At 44.3% G+C, this 21,198-nt stretch overlaps 1 protein-coding gene across 1 annotated transcript in view; it reads right to left on the reverse strand.

Moving 5' to 3' along the window:
* Positions 1-756: 756 nt before the first annotated feature.
* Positions 757-21,198, reverse strand: part of LOC120060668 (endoglucanase-like) — a 30,151-nt gene continuing 9,709 nt past the window's right edge. Inside the window, exons 2-9 of the mRNA XM_039010060.1 lie at positions 9,390-9,632; positions 9,000-9,029; positions 8,263-8,537; positions 7,462-7,542; positions 5,721-5,829; positions 5,508-5,560; positions 3,854-4,006; positions 757-2,413 (exon numbers count right to left, since the gene is read on the reverse strand). Coding sequence (XP_038865988.1) covers positions 2,231-2,413; positions 3,854-4,006; positions 5,508-5,560; positions 5,721-5,829; positions 7,462-7,542; positions 8,263-8,537; positions 9,000-9,029; positions 9,390-9,632 — 1,127 coding nt within the window. The 3' untranslated portion in view covers positions 757-2,230. The remainder of the gene's footprint in view (positions 2,414-3,853; positions 4,007-5,507; positions 5,561-5,720; positions 5,830-7,461; positions 7,543-8,262; positions 8,538-8,999; positions 9,030-9,389; positions 9,633-21,198) is intronic.

A 21,198-nucleotide genomic window follows, 5' to 3' on the forward strand; every position in this document is an offset into this window, starting at 1 on the left:
TCCAACACAGCAGACGACAACATTCCCTCCAACACAGCAGACGACAACATTCCCTCCAACACAGCAGACGACAACATTCCCTCCAACACAGCAGACAACAACATTCCCTCCAACACAGCAGACGACAGACCGAGTGAAGTCAACTGAGGGTATCCAGTGGATACATGTAGTTATGGTTAAGAGGCCTACAACTTTTTTCTTTACCCTGGGAATTAGATGAAAATGTCCATTTATAAAAACATTATTTTATTTTCCAAACTTGATTCCTATCTTGAACTTTAGGATGCTAGTAGAATTAAAAAAGTAATTTTGGGATGTTAAAAATATAGAACATTTCTGAAAAGTAGAAATGAAAGTAAGGTAACACTTATGTGCTCAAATGTTTTTTTTAAATGGCAAATTCCTCCAGTTAGATAAAACAAAAACAGTGATGTAATGTTATGCATAATGGAAATTGTAATATTCCCCTTAGTTCCTGATTTTAAGGGTAGACTATATGGATTCATCTACTTGTAGAGGTCTATAAACAAGAAATCACCCTGCTATGCATGCCGAGTGTACTTTTAAACAATAGATTGGGCTGTGTTTTAAATGCAGTTCTGCTAAAATGTATTGCCAAGCATTGAGCAACATGTATATATTTTTTATTTATTTAACTAGGCAAGTCAGTTAAGAACAAATTTCTTATTTACAATGACGGCCTAGGAACAGTGGCTTAACTGCCTTGTTCAGGGGCAGAACGACATATTTTTACCTTGTCAGCTCGGGGATTCAATCTAGCAACCTTTCGGTTACTGGCCCAACACTCTAACCACTAGGCTACCTGCGTATATGGGCAACTAGGCTAAAGACATGTTTCAGACACACTAAAAGAGACCCAAACAATACCTTAACCTCAGAATTCATATGACTTAAAATTAAACAAAAAGAAGCTGCAAGTACTTTCTGTGTGTGATCACTCCTTCCTATACATTATGTCTGCATGGCAAGCTGGTGAAAATGATTTCTGTGGCTTAGAACAAAGCAAGTGTGAGTACACGAGTCACAAAAACATGATATAACAGAAGCATATTATATAACATTGTTCAATATAATACTGTATGTATTAAGTGTCTAATTCTATACCATTACAAAAGGTCTTGAAAATATCATAATACTGATTTATTTTAAAGGATTGGAACACCTGACCTCTTTATATACACTACACTGTGCCCCAGACATTATACAAATCATTCTGGTATGGTTTTCAGCAGTTGCCATGGTGACACTGTGTGGATCTTCTTTTTCTACCTCCTGTCAGATCATTGGCTGATCAGGGTTCAGCTTGCAGTAATGAAGGGGAGAAATATTTCCTGCTTCATCTCCTACAGATTGGCAGTGAGATTAAGCACCAAAAGAGGACCCATCTTCTCGCCACTACTAGGGGACCTAACTCCCTAAGCCATCACCTTGTCTACTCGTTTTACAAAATTGAGAAAAAAAAATAAATGTATAGCTGGCGCACACACGCAAAAACACGCACGCAGACAGTCTTGCGCACACACAAAATTGCTAGCTCAAATACACACCCATACACAAAAAACAAGCACAAACACACAAGCATGCACAAAGATGAACAAACAAGCTCAGAGCGCTCCTTTATTCCACTCAGAACTTTGTAAACAGATTTAAGGATGTTAGTTTTTTTTTGCGATCAACTAAGGTCTAAGGACAAATTTGAATTGAACGTGAAGCTTTGCTTCTATTTATGGTTAACGGATTTTTGGAAGGAAGCTTTAAACCTGATGACGTGCAGGCAGGGCAGATGACGTGGTTGATGGGACCCCAGCTGCCGTCCTGGAGCCAGTGGGGATTAACAACGTAAAACCCTCCCTCCCCACCCAGTCCTGCCTCGGCCCAACCTCCAGGCCTGAATGACGAAAGCATCCAAGGGACAGGGATACAGCCCTCGGCATCATTATTATCATCATCATTCACATTAGTATCAAGCCTTATCATCATCAATCTTATCTGTCTTTACCATGGAGTTGTATGTAGCCGAAGTGGGGGACATGGAGAGTCTGAAGGAGTGTTTATGTGGGGGTTATTGGGGTTATGAGGGGCAGTTTTCGTCCTTGATGTCCACTGTAGGATGGGGTCGCTGGAGTTCTGCCGTGTTCTGAGGGGAAGGGTTGGTGTTGGAGGGGTGGGGGGTAAGTTTCCTTCTTCTCCAAGGGTTCTAGGGGGGTCTTCACAGCTCTGTGTCTGCCAAGTTGGTGGTGGAGTGGCCGTTGGTGGGAGGGGGCTGGGTCTTGGCGGCCTCTTGGGAATCACCGTTAGCAGGCTTCTCCCGGGTCTCCAGGGGGTTGAGAGGAGCCACAGACACCAGGGTGTTCCCCTGGTTCTCCTCATCCACTGGGTACGCATCCTCAGCCTGGGCAAACACAAACACGATCAACATAACATGCTGCTGGACTATTACAAACAAACATGGATGGATATATTTAACAATATGCTACTGTATACAGTACACACCACCAATTTTGAATGTTACAATCTATTCCAGTGATAATTAGATTCTAAGTATCAAAAACCCTTAGAGGAGTTGAGCTGCAGTTGGGTTTGAGCTCCAGTAGTGACTGAAGTAAAGCAGTGACGTCCGCAATATGGCTCTACTCTCTGGGTTTCTCTCTAAGGCACATACCAGGTGATGGTCTTTATCATGTGACCTCAGTGGTCTTAAAAAAAACAGCTGTAGCTCTTTGGCAAGGAGATGAAACCATTGCACGCACATACACAGCTGTATAGATCTCATTATATAGGGCGTGTGCTGCTGGAACTCACAGTGTTGCTGTAAGTTCTCCCGAGTGGTGCATCGGTCTAAGACACGGCATCTCAGTGCTAGAGGAGTCACTACAGACACCCTGGTTCGAATCCAGGCTGTATCACAACCGGCTGTGATTGGGAGTCCCAAAGAGCAGCGCACAATTGGCCCAGCGTCGTCCAGGTTTGGCCGGTGTAGGCCGTCATTGTAAATAAGAATTTGTTCTTAACTGACTTGCCTAGATCATTTATTTCATTTTTTTTTTTTTAAGTTCCTCTGTGACAGTTTGCCAGAACTTTCCAAATTACAAGGCTGGCAACAATTCCTCTAAAATAAAGTGTTTTGATTATTTTCCCATTTTGATTTGTATCAGTGTTAGAAATATCATGAAACAGAAAAACCTGCCTGCAAAAATGTGTGTATTATATTTTTGGGGAATGTACAATTTTATTGAAAGCACCGAGCTTTGCATGTTGAATTAATGGAACACAGGTCAGTGAAAACATTGTTTGAAATCACACAATGCTAAAAACTCCATTACACCATTAGCTGTACAGTGTACCATCTACATCAAATCATTGACAACTTAACCCGGTGGAGCTGCAGCTAAGGGGATAGGGCACATCTGGCCTATGCTCAAGGTTAATCAGTGCTGCAATACAATACAGTACAACTAATGGGTACCACCCTAAGGTCATACACGAATGAGATCTAGGGTAGCCTACATATTGCAACTAGAATCTAGATGCATTGAAACAACGGTCAACCACAACAGTAAATAGGTGAATAGCCCTACGTGTACATACTGTACTACCTCAATCAGCCTGACTAACCGGTGTCTGTATGTAGCATCGCTACTGTATATAGCCTGTCTTTTTACTGTTATTTTATTTCTTTACTTACCTATTGTTCACCTAACACCTTTTTTGCACTATTGGTTAGAGCCTGTAAGTAAGCATTTCACTGTAAGGTCTACACCTGTTGTAGTCGGCGCAAGTGACAAATTTGATTTGATTTGACTAAGTAAATAGCCTAACAACGATGACTGACCAGCCTCATGCCCTTGGCGTTGTGTCTGCAGTGTTTCTTCAGACAGTAGCCTCCGATGAGGGCAGCAGCCAGCAGCAGGCCAGTGATGAGCAGAGACACCAGCACGGTGGAAGAGTGTTTACCCCACTGAGGAGCTGCCTCCACCACACCCAGCTACAGAGATAAAAAGAAATCGAGAGAACGAACAAATGAGAAAGAGAATGAACAAACGAGAAAGAGAACGAACAAACGATAAATAAATAAATAAATAGAGAGACAGAGATGACTGGTTAATACTGAGTTATATAATCATAGTGACCCTACTGCAAATCTGTTATATTTAACTTATTTTTCCGTTAGACTTTCAAACATACAAAAAACACAGAACATCTAAAGAAGTGAAAAGGCTTTTATCAGTTGGCAGCCATATTGGATTTCGCAGGAAAAGTTGCCTTTCAAAGAGTGGTGGGTAGATGGACCAGAAACTTGCAAAATGTGCCACCAACAAGTTAGCTAGCTAACTAAAAAAGATTGGCAGATGAAGACGGATGCTGAAAGCAGTCAAAGAAGGAGACATTTACGAGATAGACGGTAGATTTTTTTGCTTGCTTGCAGGGATGTTAGCTTCGTACACAATCTTGTCATCAGCAGTGTAGATGTAAAGCTAAACTAATTGTGAATTCAGTAAGGTGTACATTATGAAGACATGGACAGTTTTTAAATTGGTGACCTTGATAGCCAGCGGCAATGAATCGGTGACCTTGCTAGCCAGCGGCAATGAATTGGTGACCTTGCTAGTCAGCGGCAATGCAGCAAATACATTTTTCCAAAAATAAAAGACATGCAGTTAGCTACTCTGCTCATGAATCTAGGATTGCTTGCTAGCTAGCCAATGTGCTAACCTAGATCCCACCAGATCTCTTGCCAATTGAACTCCATTGCTGATTGTATTTTTTTTTTAACCCTTATTTTACCAGGTAAGTTGACTGAACACATTCTCATTCACAGCAACGACCTGGGGAATAGTTACAGGGGAGAGAAGGTGGGATGAATGAGCCAATTGGAAACATGGCATGACAATAATGATAGCAATAACAGTCTTAACCTTAGCCTCACTCATTGGCATGACAATGAGTGACAAGAAGTTGACATGATTAGTTCAGGCACATTTCAATATGGCTGTTCAAGTGATTAAAGTGAATGGGCTCAATAACTGTATCTAGGAGGGGACCAAGGTAGAGTTTGTAACCTAGACAGGGATACACAGGACAAGACAACATCACAGAGAGAGGGGGGAGGAGGGACTCTCGCCAGTGTTGTGATCACAGGGCTGTGTCAGTTGGTAGAGACGTCATTGGGGTGAAGGGAACTCTGGGAAGCTGGGGGAGATTCCTCACCCTGGTGACGGGACTGTTCACTCCCGGGTTTTATATTAAATCAAAGTGATTTGGAAGTGGGGTTTCCCTTCCCCTTGTGTTTCCCTTCCCCGTTTGGTTCTTTATACTCTCTCTGTCTCTCCTATAAACAAATTGCTATTGCGGTTGCTATGAAACAACTAACTAAAGCCGTCATGGCACTCGTGTCACAGTACATTCAGAGTCGTGTATAAAAGATAGTATAACATGAATAAATACAGTATTGAACACTCCATCTCTAGTGCTAACAGGGATCATACCTGGCCCTTGATGTCATGGCTGTTCAGGCTCTCTGACAATTCTTTGACTCCACCTGTTAGGGGAGAGACAAATGGCAGTTGTGAAAAAGGCACCTTTCAAATTCCAATAATCAAATACTCTTATCATTCAAATATTCAAAGCCCCCCCCACAAAAAAATAAATAAAATAAATCGAACACATTATAGTACTTAAGACAATACAGGTAAATCTACCATTAGCGCGTGTCAAAACCAGTGTGTTAGAGTTCTCCTCCTGGAACAGTTTAAGGTTGCAGTCTCCTGTGCACCAGGCTGAATCCTCCATGATTCTCTTGGTCACTGACTATGGGAAAAACATTTCAGATTAAAGATCATATCGTTTTGCTCACTATTTGAACTATAAAACATACAATTATTTATAATGTGTTAAAACCACAACACTGATTTCTAATCTGTTTGTTCTCACAGACAGACGGGGGTCCCTACAGTCTTTTGGCATGCCCTGTTGTACAGTGACTATAAGGAACTTGGCTGCTCAGACTGTGTTGGTGGTGTCCTAAGCAGGGCATGTCAATCCTCATCTGAACATCACCAAACACACAATGACGCCAGTATTTGAAGCAGCAGCCGTCTGCTGCTTTCCCACAAATGTACACTATGCTCTCTCTCGGCATTCTCTCCCTCTCTGTAGTGTTGATACCTCTCAGATGCTTCACAGTAGACTTGCAGAGTGTTAAAGGTTACTGTAGGTGTAACGTCTGCTTCCAACTCACACTCTCAAACACGTAGATCTGAACGCAACTCACTTCCAACCCACTTTCCAGCTCACACTCTCAAACACATAGATCCCCTGAACGCAACTCACTCTCCAGATCCCAATCGCCTGAATTCTGATCACCTGTTCACACACCTGTATGTCATTATCACATACTATCACAATAGTATGAACTTTCTGTACAAAAAAGTATAGATAAAACACGAAAAAGTCACTAAATAGCAAAGTCGGGTTGGAACTCGTAAGATGTCACCCTTCTCCGTCGCGCCTCACTCTTAAACCACGACTCCATGTCTGCATTTCTATTTCTAGGTCTGCGAGAGGGCTGTTTTTTATTGACATTTGAGTAAGACTAATGTGTCTGTTCTTTATAATAATTGTGTTATTATTAGGTGCTGCTATTTATAGGGAGTGTTGACTGGTTCTTCCGATAAAGGGACTGCTTCTCATGGGAATTTACAGGGCACATTTGTTTGAGACCACATTACATTACTTTTCTCATTGAAAGATGTTCCTCTTCTTTGAAGTGGATCTCGTTTTATGGAAAGGGAAAGGGGAATACCTAGTCAGTTGCCAGCGACTCATGCTACACCCCTACTATTCTTCCACTGACCTTAGACCCCTACAACCCACAGAGGCGTCCAGGAAGGAGACATCAGTCCTCCTTCTCATTTATCTCCTATGACGACAGATGGACGGATGATTTAGAACGGCTAAAGAATATCTGAGAAAACATCTGCCTTTATCAGGCCCCATATTTCCAACGAGCAGTTTGAGATGTATTAATCTTCCCGTGGCTAAGTGGAATGAAACAGAGACTTCCTCCCGGGCCAAGGTGCTGGGAGCCAGATAAGGGCCAGGGTATAAAGGAATGTGGCACCAGGGTTGAGGGGTAAGGGGCCCCAACTTTTTCCTCCTGTCTGTCTATCTCTGTCTGTATGTCGGTCTCACAGGTAGCTGGTTGGTACAGGCTGATATCTCTGTTAGTGTTGTGGTTGGGAAAAGAGTACAGCACAGTATACACTGGTAGAGGATGGGGGAGGGTAACTGTACAAGAGATACCCTTGTTAATGGCTTAGACTATCCTGTATTGTAACAGATAAGACCTGGGTCGGGTGGTACACCACAGAGGCTAATAGGGCATGGGAAAAGTCCATAAGGATGTATTTCATAATAACAGTAAAACATGTCGATACTCACACAGCTAGTTTCTGAAGAAAGCTCCACCTTGACTGTGTCCTTGTCCTTCACTGCCTCCTTGTCCACACACTCAACAATGGGCTGCAGAGACAGAGACGGCATAAAGCTTTCACTCAGTAATTGACATCAGTTTTGTAAACGTATCTCTCCATTCACTAATCATCTGCTACATTCCCTCAAATCAAATCAAATGTTATTGGTCACATACATGTGATTAGCAGATGTTATTGGTCACATACATGTGATTAGCAGATGTTATTGGTCACATACATGTGATTAGCAGATGTTATTGGTCACATACATGTGGTTAGCAGATGTTATTGGTCACATACATGTGATTAGCAGATGTTATTGGTCACATACATGTGTTTAGCAGATGTTGTAGCGAAGTGCTTGTGCTTCTAGCTCCGGCAGTGCAGTAATATCTAACGCATTACACAACATATACCCAATACACACAATGGAATGAAATTAAGAATATATAAATATATGGTATATCTGAGCAATGTCAGAGTGGCATAGACTAAGATACAGTAGAATAGTATAGAATACAGTATATACATATGAGATGAGTAATGCAAGATACGTAAACATTATTAAAGAGACTAGTGTTCCATTTATTAAAGTGGCCAGTGATTTTAAGTCTATGTATATAGGCAGCAGCCCCTTTACATTGACTTATGATACAGGGAATTTGAAAGAAATGTACTGTCTTGAGCCTTCTTTTAGCATGTTAATATGATACAGCATCTAAATGCATTGAAGGCATTCCCCACCATGATGTAGTTGAGTATTACTCACAAGAACAAAAACAGGGGCCTGATGCCCCAGTAGCACAACAGGTGCACCCGGGTCATCAGTAGCTTCAGTGCCCTGTGTGTCAACACCAGGTCCAGCTGTGGTGCCAGAGGTGTCACCTGTGGCTAAGGGGTCATGCTCTGGCACCATGGAGGTGAAGGCAGTGTCCTGGTCTGGTACTGGAGTACTGGTCCCAGCAGTGTTGTCAGCTGTGGAGTTAGCGACGGTAGTGGCTTTGTCGTCTACAGGGGCTTGGGGTTCGATGGTGGCATCAGTACCTGTTTTTTAAATCAATTTTATTGAAATCATGCAGCTCCGAATACCCAGTCCCCTTGACCACCCTCCGGAATCCTCACAATCCCACCCACATGCCCCATCACAACCCTAGTTTTTGACCTATCCTAGCCCAGTCACCTGATGGAAGACAATGGAAGTGAAGAAGAAAACAAACAAACATGCAACAGGTACCGGTAGAGATGAACAGACTGGACAGGTGGACAGGACAACGTATAATAACAAACCGACAGTTGTGAAAGGGAAGTGACCAAACGTATGGTCAAGTGGATTGAAGTTCATTTGGGAGGAAGACTGTTATTGGGGACGAGTTATGTTCGGTTTTAGCAACATCTTTTTTTATCAACATAATTAGTATCTAGTTCTATTTTCTTTAAATAGAGAGAAGGAAATGAAGAACAAGAAGTAAGAGGACTATCAGATAAAATAATAATAAGCATCAGTACCTTGAGTGTTGTCTGCGAGGGCTGTGACTCCTAAACCGGCAGAGCAGTGTGATAGTTAGAACTCTGAGCACTAGGCCTACTAGCTCTGCTGAGGTTATAAGTGTCATTAAATGCATTACGAATGGGTGGAATGTAATTCACTTATAGATGATTGACCAATGGTTAATGGAAAGGTATTATACTCATTACTCTACCCTATATTCATTATCCAGAGCTATACAAAGTCTCTACTTCTATCAATATTATGCTCCTAGAATTTTAATAGGCATAGTGAGAGCCAATCTTAAAATCATAATCCATTGTCCTCTCCTTGGATATAGCATATAGGCCTAACTACTGACTTCAAAGCTTTGATGTGGACTTTGGTCAGGGATCTTATTAAGATCTTACCTGTTGCGTCTGTGGGTGCAGCACCCGGGGCGTCTGTGGGTGCAGCACCCGGGGCGTCTGTGGGTGCAGCACCCGGGGCGTCTGTGGGTGCAGCACCCGGGGCGTCTGTGGGTGCAGCACCCGGGGCGTCTGTGGGTGCAGCACCCGGGGCGTCTGTGGGTGCAGCACCCGGTGCAGCACCCGGGGCATCTTTGGCATCGGATGTATAAGGTGTATCAATGGAATCTTGACAGTGAACTTCATCTGGGTGAGAGAAATCAACATGAATCAACATGTAGACCTGATACCATTGCTAAGATACACTATATTACCAAAAGTATGTGGACACCTGCTTGTCGAACATCTCATTCCAAAATCATTGGCATTAATAAGGAGTTGGTCCCCTCTTTGCTGCTATAACAGCCTCCACTCTTCTGGGAAGGCTTTCCACTAGATGTTGGAACATTGGGGCGGGGACTTGCTTCCATTCAGCCAAAAGAGCATTAGTGAAGTCGGGCACTGATGTTGGGCAATTAGGCATGGCTCGCAGTCAGCATTCCAATTAATCCCGAAGGTGTGGTTGAGGTCGGGGCTCTGTGCAGGCCAGTCAAGTTCTTCCACACAGATCTCGACAAACCATTTCTGTATGGACCTTGCTTTGTGCCTGGGGGCATTGTCATGCTGAAACAGGAAAGGGCATTTCCCAAACTGTTGCCACAAAGTTAGAAGCACAGAATCATCTAGAATGTCATTGTATGCTGTAGCGTTAAGGTTTCCCTTCACTGGAATAACAGCCCCAGGCCATTATTCCTCCTCCACCAAACTTTAAAGATGGCACTATGCATTGGGGCAGGTAGTGTGATTCCTCACTCCAGAGAACGCGTTTCCACTGCTCCAGAGTCCAGAGGACAGACAATTTTTACGCGCTACGCGCTTCAGCACTCGGGGGTCCCGTTCTGTGAGCTTGTGTGGCCTACCACCTTGCGGCTGAGCCTTTGTTGCTCCTAGACATTTCCACGTCACAATAACAGCACTTACAGTTGACCGGGGCAGCTCTAGCAGGGCAGAAATTTGACGAACTGACTTGTTGGAAAGGTGGCATCCTATGACAGTGCCATGTTGAAAGTCACAGAGCTCTTCAGTAAGGCCATTATACTGTCAATGTTTGTCTATGGAGATTGCATGGACGTGTGCTTGATTTTATACATCTGTCAGCAATGGATGTGGCTGAAATAGTCAAATCCACACATTTGAAAGGGTGTCCACATACTGTTGTGTATATAGTGTATGTAGCCTTGATCCAAGGCCTTTGTATACTGCACAGAAGGGAGAGCTCAAACACTTCTTTATTTAGTGTTACTTCCTTTCATAAAGTAGCTCGGCACTCTCAAAGAAATTGTCTGTGGTAACTTACTTACTGTGGTAGCCCGGTTGTAGATGTAGGCCTACGTGTCAACACCTAATGCTAACACAGCTATACACCCCAGATTCAGATGGCTAATTTGTAGGTTTACTTTTTTAGCACGTGGGTGGTGTGTTTGTGTGAATGTCGTCCGGGTGTGGAAGGCAGGTTAACCCAGCATGGCCCCTGTGATTGCCACCCTGCGCCTCATCCCCCTGACCACACCAACAGTGGACTGATTTGGCCTGTTTGCTCAGTAACCCTAGGTAGTTAATGGTCAAAGTGTGTGGTACTGGCCTCTACAGCCTGCACAAATAAACCCTACCCTCTACAGTCAGGACCCCTGACTCTACACCGACGATCAGGGAAAAATCACATTTCTAAAATAGGATTGGTCAGCTGTTGCAGGCAAGCCTGGATGTTGGTAAAGTCAAGTGAAACTGTAGAAAAACTTTTATCCATGTGAGTTTATATGAGGTTAATGGGTTATAGGCCTATTTTATCATGTTTTGTTATTGTTGGAGTCTACGGTTGCTATAGGCTTATTGGTTCTACACTTGCTATTGGGGCCAGAGTGGACATTTTTAAGATAACTTAAGATAACTGACAAATGTTGCTTTAAGCCTACCCTAGAATGCTGATTCATAACGAGCAAGTACATTTTGAAAATAATTTGATATGATTTATCTGTCCAAATGTTGAGCAATTTCAGCATTGTTCCTATGGGCTAGTGTGTGAGCTGGCATTCTAGAGTCCAAACTCATTGTCACCCAGGCTCCAGAATGCAGGCTAACGCTCCATCAAAGGACTGGCCGTGGTCCACAACCGTCAATACCCCTCAGCTGGGTTATCTAGTTACACTGACAAAGACACACGTATTCTTCTACCCTAACACAGCGGAGGCCCTGTGTCTCCGCATGTACACGTTATTAAAAGCAGGTTTACTGAGATATGGTACAGTACATGAAGATAACCACTGTTTTCTGGGCACCGGCTCAAAGATGTAAACTTAGCATATGTCACGTATATTTCTCTGGCCACAGCCCTTTAAAGTTAACAAAACACTGTTTTGTAAAACACACATAAAATAAAAAAAATAAAAAAATCTGTGTATGGCTAACCGGCACTAACGTTACACTGCAAGTTAACAGTTTAAACACTTCCTGATGTGGGTGGAAACAAGCGTGGTTGGTAAAGCCCTATCTATAACTGGAATAGTTATCTACCCAACGCTGCGGCGTAATCAGAGCTTATGAGCACACCACAACACGTTATTTATCTTAATAACTTCCTTTTTCTTCTATTGCGATGATGAATTTAAGCACACACAAGGAGCCATCTGGGCTGGTGGCTTTGTGAGTATTTATTATTTTGAGAGTTCTCCTCAAGTCAGCCTCAGAGAGTGAAAACACCTGGTTGTCCGGAGCGTTCCTGGATGGCTCAGTATTGTCTGCCTCGAAGCGAGCATAGAATGTGTTAAGCCTGTCTGGGAGGGAGGCTTCAGTGGACACTGCACAGCTGAGGTCTGATTGAGAAATCTTACCTACCCCCCAGCCAAGCCCTTCCATGAGCCCCTCACTCCAATACCGTGTCAGACCACCACATGAGCTTGCTCTCAGCCCACACACACACACACACAGGTGCGCTAAAAAACTCACACTCCACATAAACACACACATTTTCTTCTTTCCTGTGTGTTTTGTTTTGGAGGTCTTGGAGCATTGAGCCTGAAAACCAGTGAAAGTCAAACCATTGACCTAGTGTGAGGCGGTGGCCACAGTCCCTTCAATACACTCAGCCATCCACAGCCAATGCTACCCTGTCTGTTTTAGCATGTGTCACAGTGTGGTGATGAGGCATGGGCCACTAAATCATGGGTTGCAGTGTGGCCGTGATAGGGGCCTGGCCCCTGTGGTCCCTGTGGTCTGCCTCTACAGCCTGGCTGTGGCCTGACCCATCAACCACAATTACACTGCTGGCCCATGATACAGTAGTTAGTAGTAAGGTTCTATGGCCAAATAAGAGGAGAGGACAGCCATGGATCTGCCTGACACACTGCAGAGACGTGTCTGTAGATATTTCTGTTGGGTTGATCTATGATGAGGAGGTTGACTCCATGGTTATATTGTCTTAGGGGAGCGGTGTAGGTCACTGACTTGACATACTTGATATATGTACAGCGCGACTGTCTATAGTATCTACATATCCATAAATACGTGTGTACTATCCCTGAAAGTGTGTATTTCATGACCGTGCACAATCGTTTTTTTTATATCGAGAGTTCAGGGGAGGTCACAAGGAATAAATTGTATTTATAAATCGGAGGTCGTTTTAACGATGAGCCACCACCACTATCACTATGAATGCACACACCCAAATGTGCAGACCTGAAAACTTATGGTACATTCATAAGCCCCACAAACACATAATAGGTTCTTCTCCCACGAAACTCCCCTGTTGGAGCTGATGCAACACTCACTGAACAACAGTGAGAGTAGTTCTCTTTATTGGCCCTGTTGCCATAGCAAACAAGGTTACCATAGCAGATGTTAGAAGCCCCATGGGCTCTGCTCCTGGCCTGGAGAGAGACCAAGTTCTCCCATCGCTGCTCGGGGCAAACCAACCGTGGAGGAGTGGGGGAGTGGAGGGAGAGGATTATGAGCGGGAGGGAAGATGTCTCTTATCATTAATTTACGTGTGTTGATGTCTGTGTGAAAGCCAGATTCCACATTTGTTTTTGCTTCCCAACCAGCCAGGCAACCTCCATTTGGCCCTTCTAGCTAAATCTGAGATATATGGGCCCTCTATACCTCCCCCTAACCCTAATCCTGACACGCATACGCTGAGCGAGCGAGCTTGGGGGATTGTGTCTGGACTATTTTATTTTATTTAAACAGGTAGGCCAGTTGAGAACAAGTTCTCATTTACAACTGCGACCTGGCCGAGATAAAGCAAAGCAGTGCGACAGATACAACACAGAGTTACACATGGAATAAACAAACGTACAGTGTGTGCAAATGAAGTAAGAAGGAAGGTAAGGCAATAAATTGGCCAATAGTGAAATAGTGCCTAAATAATTACAATTGAGCAATTTACACTGGAGTGATAGATGTGCAGATGAGGATGTGCAAGTAAAAATACTGGTGTGCAAAAGAGCAGAAAAACAAAAACAAATATGGGGATGAGGTAGGTAGTTGGTTGGATGGGCTATCTACAGATGGGCTGTGTACAGCTGCAGCGATCGGTAAGCTGCTCTGACAGCAGAGGAAGTTAGTGAGGGAGATATAAGTCTCCAACTTCAGTGATTTTTGCAATTCGTTCCAGTCATTGGCAGCAGAGAACTGGATGGAAAGGCGGCCAAGAGAGCTGTTGGCTTTGGGGATGACCAGTGAGATATATCTGCTGGAGCGCGTGCTACGGGTGGGTGTTAATATTGTGACCAGTGAGCTGAGATAAGGCGGAGCTTTACCTAGCAAAGACTTATAGATGGCCTGGAGCCAGAGGGTTTCGCGACGAATATGTAGCGAGGACCAGCCAACGAGAGCATACAGGTCGCAGTGGTGGGTAGTATATGGGGCTTTGGTGACAAAACAGATGGCACTGTGATAGACTGCATCCAATTTGATGAGTAGAGTGTTTTTTATTTTTTATTTTAATTTTACCCCCTTTTCTCCCCAATTTTGTGGTATCCAATTGTTAGTAGTTACTATCTTGTCTCATCGTTACAACTCCCGTACGGGCTCGGGAGAGACGAAGGTTGAAAGCCATGCGTCCTCCGATACACAACCCAACCAAGCCGCACTGCTTCTTAACACAGCGCGCATCCAACCCGGAAGCCAGCCGCTCCAATGTGTCGGAGGAAACACCGTGCACCTGGCGACCTGGTTAGCGCGCACTGCACCTGGCCCGCCACAGGAGTTGCTAGTGCGCGATGAGACAAGGACATCCCTACTGGCCAAACCCTGCCCAGCCCGGACGACGCTAGGCCAATTGTGCATCGCCCCACGGACCTCCCGGTCGCGGCCGGCTGCGACAGAGCCTGGGCGCGAACCCAGAGTCTCTGGTGGCACAGCTAGCACTGCGATGCAGTGCCCTAGACCACTGCGCCACCCGGGAGGCCCTGATGAGTAGAGAGAGGCTATTTTGTAAATGATATCGCCGAAGTCAAGGATCGGTAGGATGGTCAGTTTTACGAGGGTATGCTTGGCAGCATGAGTGAATGAGGCTTTGTTGCAAAATAGGAAGCCGATTCTAGGTTTAACTTTGGATTGGAGATGCTTAATGTGCGTCTTGAAGAAGAGTTTACAGTCAAGCCAGACACCTAGGTATTTATAGTTGACCACATATTCTAGGTCAGAACCGTGCAGAGTAGCAATTTCCCATTCGGGTGGGCGGGTGCGGGCAGAGATCGGTTGAAGGGCATGCAATTCTTTTTACTATCATTTAAGAGCAGTTGGAGGCCACATAAGGAGTGTTGTATGGTGTTGAAGCTCGTTTGGAGGTTTGTTAACACAGTGTCCAAAGAAGGACCAGATGTATACAGAATGGTGTCGTCTGCGTAGAGGTGGATCAAAGAATCACCCTCAGCAAGAGCGACATCATTGATATATACAGAGAAAAGAGTTGGCCTGAGAATTGAACTCTGTGGCACCCCCATAGAGACTGCCAGAGGTTCGGACAATAGGCCCTCAGAGTTCAGTGTGTCAAATCGATCTGAGAAGTAGTTAGTGAACCAGGCGAGGCAGTCATTTGAGAAACCAAGGCTGTTGAGTCTGCCGATAAGAATACGGTGATTGACAGAGTTGAAAGCCTTGGCCAGGTCGATGTCTTTTATCGATGGCGGTTATGATAACGTTTAGGACCTTGAGCGTGGCTGAGGTGCATACGTGACCAGCTCGGAAACCAGATTGCATAGTGGAGAAGGTACGGTGGGATTCGAAATGGTCGGAGATCCCTTTGTTCACCTTGCTTTCGAAGACTTTAGAAAGGCAGGGCAGGATGGATATAGGTCTGTAACAGTTAGGGTCAAGCGTGTCTCCCCCTTTGAAGAGGGGGATGACCGCGGAAGCTTTCCAATCTTTACGAATCTCAGACGATACGAAAGAGGTTGAACAGACTACTAATAGGGGTTACTATTGCGGCGGACAATGGCGGCGGATAATTTTAGGAAGAGAGGGTCCGGATTTTCTAGCCCAGCTGATTTGTAGGGATCCAGATTTTGCCTCTCTTTCAGAACATCAGCTGTCTGGATTTGGGTGAAGGAGAAGCAGGGGGGCTTGGGCCAGTTGCTGCAGGGGGTGCAGAGCTGTTGGCAGGGGTTAGTTGTAGCCAGGTGGAAAGCATGGCCAGCCGTAGAGAAATGCTTATTGTAATTCTCGATTATCATGGATTTATCAGTGGTGACAGTGTTTCCTAGTCTCAGTGCAGTGGGCAGCTGGGAGGAGGTGCTCTTATTCTCCATAGACTTTAAAGTGTCCCAAAACTTTTTGGAATTAGTGCTGCAGGATGTACATTTCTGTTTGAAAAAGCTAGCCTTTGCTTTCCTAACTGACTGTGTGTATTGCTTCCTGGCTTCCCTGAAAAGTTGCATATCGAGGGGACTAGAGAGTTATACACATGAATCTATTCGCCCATAATAGTTGATGGCTGCTGTTTTGACGGTTCAATTCATTGCACATATACACAGCGGTACACAGACAATGAAACCAAAAGATCCGACAATCACGGTGGATGTAGTTGTTGAATTTGAGGACAGACTCTTACAGTGAGAGTTTGAGATGTGACTTTGGGTGTGGGTGTGTCTGTTTGTGCAGAGAGGAATCCAATGTTTGTGTGTGTGTCGCCAGCTCCTCTCAGACAGGGTCCAGGCCCTATCCAGCTCTGTGGAGAGTGTTTCCGGGCTCCTCACTCTGATGTCATCGTGGCACCAACGGAACAGAGTGTGCTCCTGAGCAGCTCGGGTCTCCAAAACGAAACGCATAACATTTGGTTGCCAGATTTGCAAGAGCGCAGAGGGGAAAGATTGCAAGAGGATCATTTGTTTGTTTTCCGCACTGCTAGTGCACATGGCAGAGCAGTGTAGTGAGTCTGTGGGTCAGGAACGGGGCAGCCAGTATACCTAACCCACTTGGAATACACACACGCAGGGAGCAGATGCGACAGGACCCATGCCAGGTGAGATGATGACAGCTCGGGGTAAAAACTGTTTGATCACAGCAGGACCAACGGTGGTCGATGGTCCCATCACATCGACACCGTGGTGAAGGAACAACAGCGCCTCAACCTCAGGCGGCTGAAGAAGTGAAACGTCCACGGATTCACCGTTGAGAGCTCGCTGCATCAACACCTGGTACGACGACTGCACAGTCCTGAACCGCAAGGCTCTTCAGAGGGTGGTACGGTCAGCCCGGCACGCTGCCTGCCCTCCAGGATATTTACAGCACTTAGTGTCGAAGGAAGGCCATGAAAGTCATTAAGGACCTCAGCCACCCGGGCCACGGACTGCTCACTCTGCTACAGTCTAGCAGACGGTACAAGTGCATCAGAGCTGTGACCAAGAGGCTTGGAAACAGCTTCTATCGATAGGCCATCAGACTGTTGAACAGAAATCACAAGCTGTCTACCGGGACAGTACTCTGTCCTGCACCTTAGACTTTTTTTCACACACAGAAACAAACACTCAGTCACACAAAACACACACACAGACTCCTGAACTCTCTCTCTCTCACACACACACACACACACACACACACACACACACACACACACACACACACACACACACACACACACACACACACACACACACACACAACGCTGATGTCCCATGTACAGTATATAAAGACATTAAAACACTGGACCATTTATTTTATACTGTTTTCACACTGTGTATTCATCTACTGGATTCTTGACATAGCTCACTGAAATATACACTGCTGTACATACACTGAGTGAACAAAACATTAGGAACACCTTCCTAATATTGAGTTGGACCCCCTTTTGTCCTCAGAAAAACCTCCATTCAGTCAGGGAATGGACTACAAGGTGTCAAAAGGATTCCACAACGAGGGCTGGCCCATGTTGACTCCAATGCCACAGTGTCAAGTGGTGGACCATTCTTGATACACACAGGAAACTACCTACTATCATACCTCGTTCAAAGGCACTTCAATCTTTTGTCTTGCCCATTCACCCTCTGAATGGCACACACATACACAATCCATGTCTCAAGGCTTAAAACTCATTCTTTAACCTATCTCCTCCACTTCATCTACACTGATTAAAGTGGATTTAACAGGTGACATCAATGAGGGATCATAGCTTTCACCTAGATTCACCTGGTCAGTCTGTGTCATGGAAAGAGCAGGTGTTCATAATGTTTTGTACACTCAGTGTATTTGTATTTGTTATGGATCCCCATTAGTACCTGCCAGGGCAGCAGCTACTCTTCCTGGGGTCTAACAAAGTTAAGGCAATTATACATTTTTTTAACATTACAATATATTCACAACAGATTTCACAACATATTAAGTGTGTGCCCTCAGGCCCATACTCTATCACATATTTACAACACAAAATCCATGTGTTCGTGTGTGTGTGTATAGTGCGTATGTTATCATGTGTTTGTATGCATGTGTCTGTGCCTGTGCCTGTGTTTGTGTTGCTTTACAGTCTCTGCTGTTCCATAAGGTGTATTTTTATCTGCTTTTTAAATCTGATTCTACTGCTTGCATGAGTTACTTGATGTGGAATAGAGTTCCATGTAGTCATGGCTCTATGTAGTACTGTGCGCCTCCCATAGTCTGTTCTGGACTTGGGGACTGTGAAGAGACCTCCGGTGGCATGTCTTGTGGTGTATGCATGGGTGTCCGAGCTGTGTGCCAGTAGTTCAAAGAGACAGCTCGGTGCATTCAACATGTCAATACCTCTCATAAATACAAGTAGTGATGAAGTCAATCTCTCCTCCACTTTGAGCCAGGAAAGATTGACATGCATATTATTAATGTTAGCTCTCTGTGTACATCCAAGGGCCAGCCTTAGTATATATTTTTGGTGTACATACTCATAGATTGCATTTGGATTACTGATAGTGTTAGAGTTGTTAACTGGATTCATTGACATTTTACTGCACGCGACCAATACACTTTGATTTGATTTGAACGGAAACAGAGAGACGTCTTGAAGAGCACATCTAATAGAAGAGGTCATGGAGAACAGTGGAACATGTCCACTGACCTCCAGCCCCAGTGAATCTTCATGTGTGCGTTTGGTATCTGTGTGTGTGACCTTGCACTAGACAATGACCCAGTGTCCCCCCATATCCCCAGGAGGGTCTAAGGAGCACACGACTGAGGTTTGAGTAACTTTTGCCATTTGGCTGCTGTAAACGATCTGGCTGAACTCGGGCGACTCCCCAGCCCAGTCAGGAGGAATGTCGTGTGGAGAGATCAACAAACTGTGTGGCATCATGTTTACTCTGTACCACTGGCCGTGCCACGTATCTGTCTGCTTTCATCGCCCACCACAATGCCTCAATTACAGACCATCAAACCCTGATTTACTGGGCTCTTTTGTAGATGCTTGCTTTTGGTATAACAGCGTCTGAAAAATTACTAAAATGTCATGTAAATATTGTGAAGTTTTTGCTGATTTATTGTGAAGACGTCTGCTATTCGCACTTACTCTCACGTGTCCCTGTCTCTTCCTCGCTCCCTCTACTTTTCCTCTGAAACCTTTTCCCATTTCGATAGCCATCTCTGACCCTTTTTGTTATCCTAGTGTTGGGGATGCAGGGTGGGGAAGGAGAATAGAGACTGAACCAAAACAAACATCTCCACACTGAGTTAAAGGGGCACACAGAGAGCATGGCCTCTCTAACCCCTCTGTAATTAGGGCCTGGGGAGGGCTGTGGATGTGGCCTGGCCTGTAGCAGGGTAGGGTCCTGGGGGCTTCCAACAGGGTGGGGTTCAGCACTGCAGATGTCAGTCTCCCTGGGGAACCCCTGTCTGTCTCTCCCTAGCCCTGCCTAGTCTCAGGCAGACGATCAGGAGCCCCTTGACGTCAGAAGCCACTCAGAGACAGACAGGCCTCAGGCTCAGCCTACACCCTTGGGCTCACCTCCAAACTGAAGGGGAGGCGGACTCAAATAATACACAGAACTTCTTTAGGACGGTAAGACTATTCAGCAGCACTTCATTAACACAGCAGTTACTTCGTCAATACAGTGTACTATTACTTCATCAATACTTCTTAGACGGAATGCGTTTGTCAATGCATCTTCAGCTTCTGGATACACTCACAAAGGAGGCACACTTGGCTAAGCTTATGAACCAATATTTCTATTCTGGGCTCGGGAACTTCCCCCTCCCTCGGGTGATGTGCCTTAATGCACGCTAACAGGTACATTTTGTTAACCACAAACTAATTTCCACAAGCAGTCTTTGACATAGATGACAGTTCCTGCAACAACAGGAACCACAGTTATAAATTTTTAAAAAGGCACACAGCATTATTAGCAATAATAAGTACATATACAGTGCCTTCAAAGTATTCACACCTCTTGACTTTTCCCACATTGTTGTGTTACAAAGTGGGATTCAAATGTATTTAATTGTCATTTTTTGTCAATGATCTACACAAAATACTAATGTTAAAAGGAGAAGAAAAATGCAAACATTTGTAAAAAAAAAAAAAAAAAAACATGGGGAATGAATATACACTAATATATAGTATATTGATTAGATAAGTATTCAACCCCCTGAGTCAATACATGTTAGAATCACCTTTGGCAGCGATTACAGCCGCGAGTCTATCAGTGAGTCTAAGAGCAACATTTACCCAGTATTCTTTTCAGAATTCTTTAAGTTGTCAAATTGGTTGTTGGTCGTTGCTAGACAGTCATTTTCAGGTCTTGCCATAGATTTACAAACAGATTTATGTAAAAACTGTAACTTGGCCATTCAGGAACATTCACTGTCTTCTTGGTAAGCAACTCCAGTGTAGATTTGGCCTTGTGTTTTAGGTTATTGTCCTGGTGAAAGGTGAATTCATCTCCCAGTGTCTGGTGGAAAGCAGACAACCAGGTTTTCCTCTAGGATTTTGTGTTCCATTCTGTTTATTTTTTTATCCTGAAGATTTTCCCAGTCCTTAACGATTTACCAGCATAACCATAACTTGATGCAGTCACCACTATGCTTGAAAATATGGAGATTGGTACTCAGTAATATGTTGTGTTGGATTTGCCACAAACATAACAGTTTGTATTCAGAACAAAAAGTGAATTTCTTTGGCACATTTTTTGTAGTATTACTTTAGTACCTTGTTGCAAACAGAATGCATGTTTTGGAATATTCTTTGTGCAAAACTGTCATCAAGGCAAATATAAAATATATATTTTGATTTGTTTAACACTTTTGTGGTTACTACAAG

The sequence above is a fragment of the Salvelinus namaycush genome, chromosome 16, assembly GCF_016432855.1.
Source record: "Salvelinus namaycush isolate Seneca chromosome 16, SaNama_1.0, whole genome shotgun sequence".
In the NCBI taxonomy this organism is placed as follows: domain Eukaryota; kingdom Metazoa; phylum Chordata; class Actinopteri; order Salmoniformes; family Salmonidae; genus Salvelinus; species Salvelinus namaycush.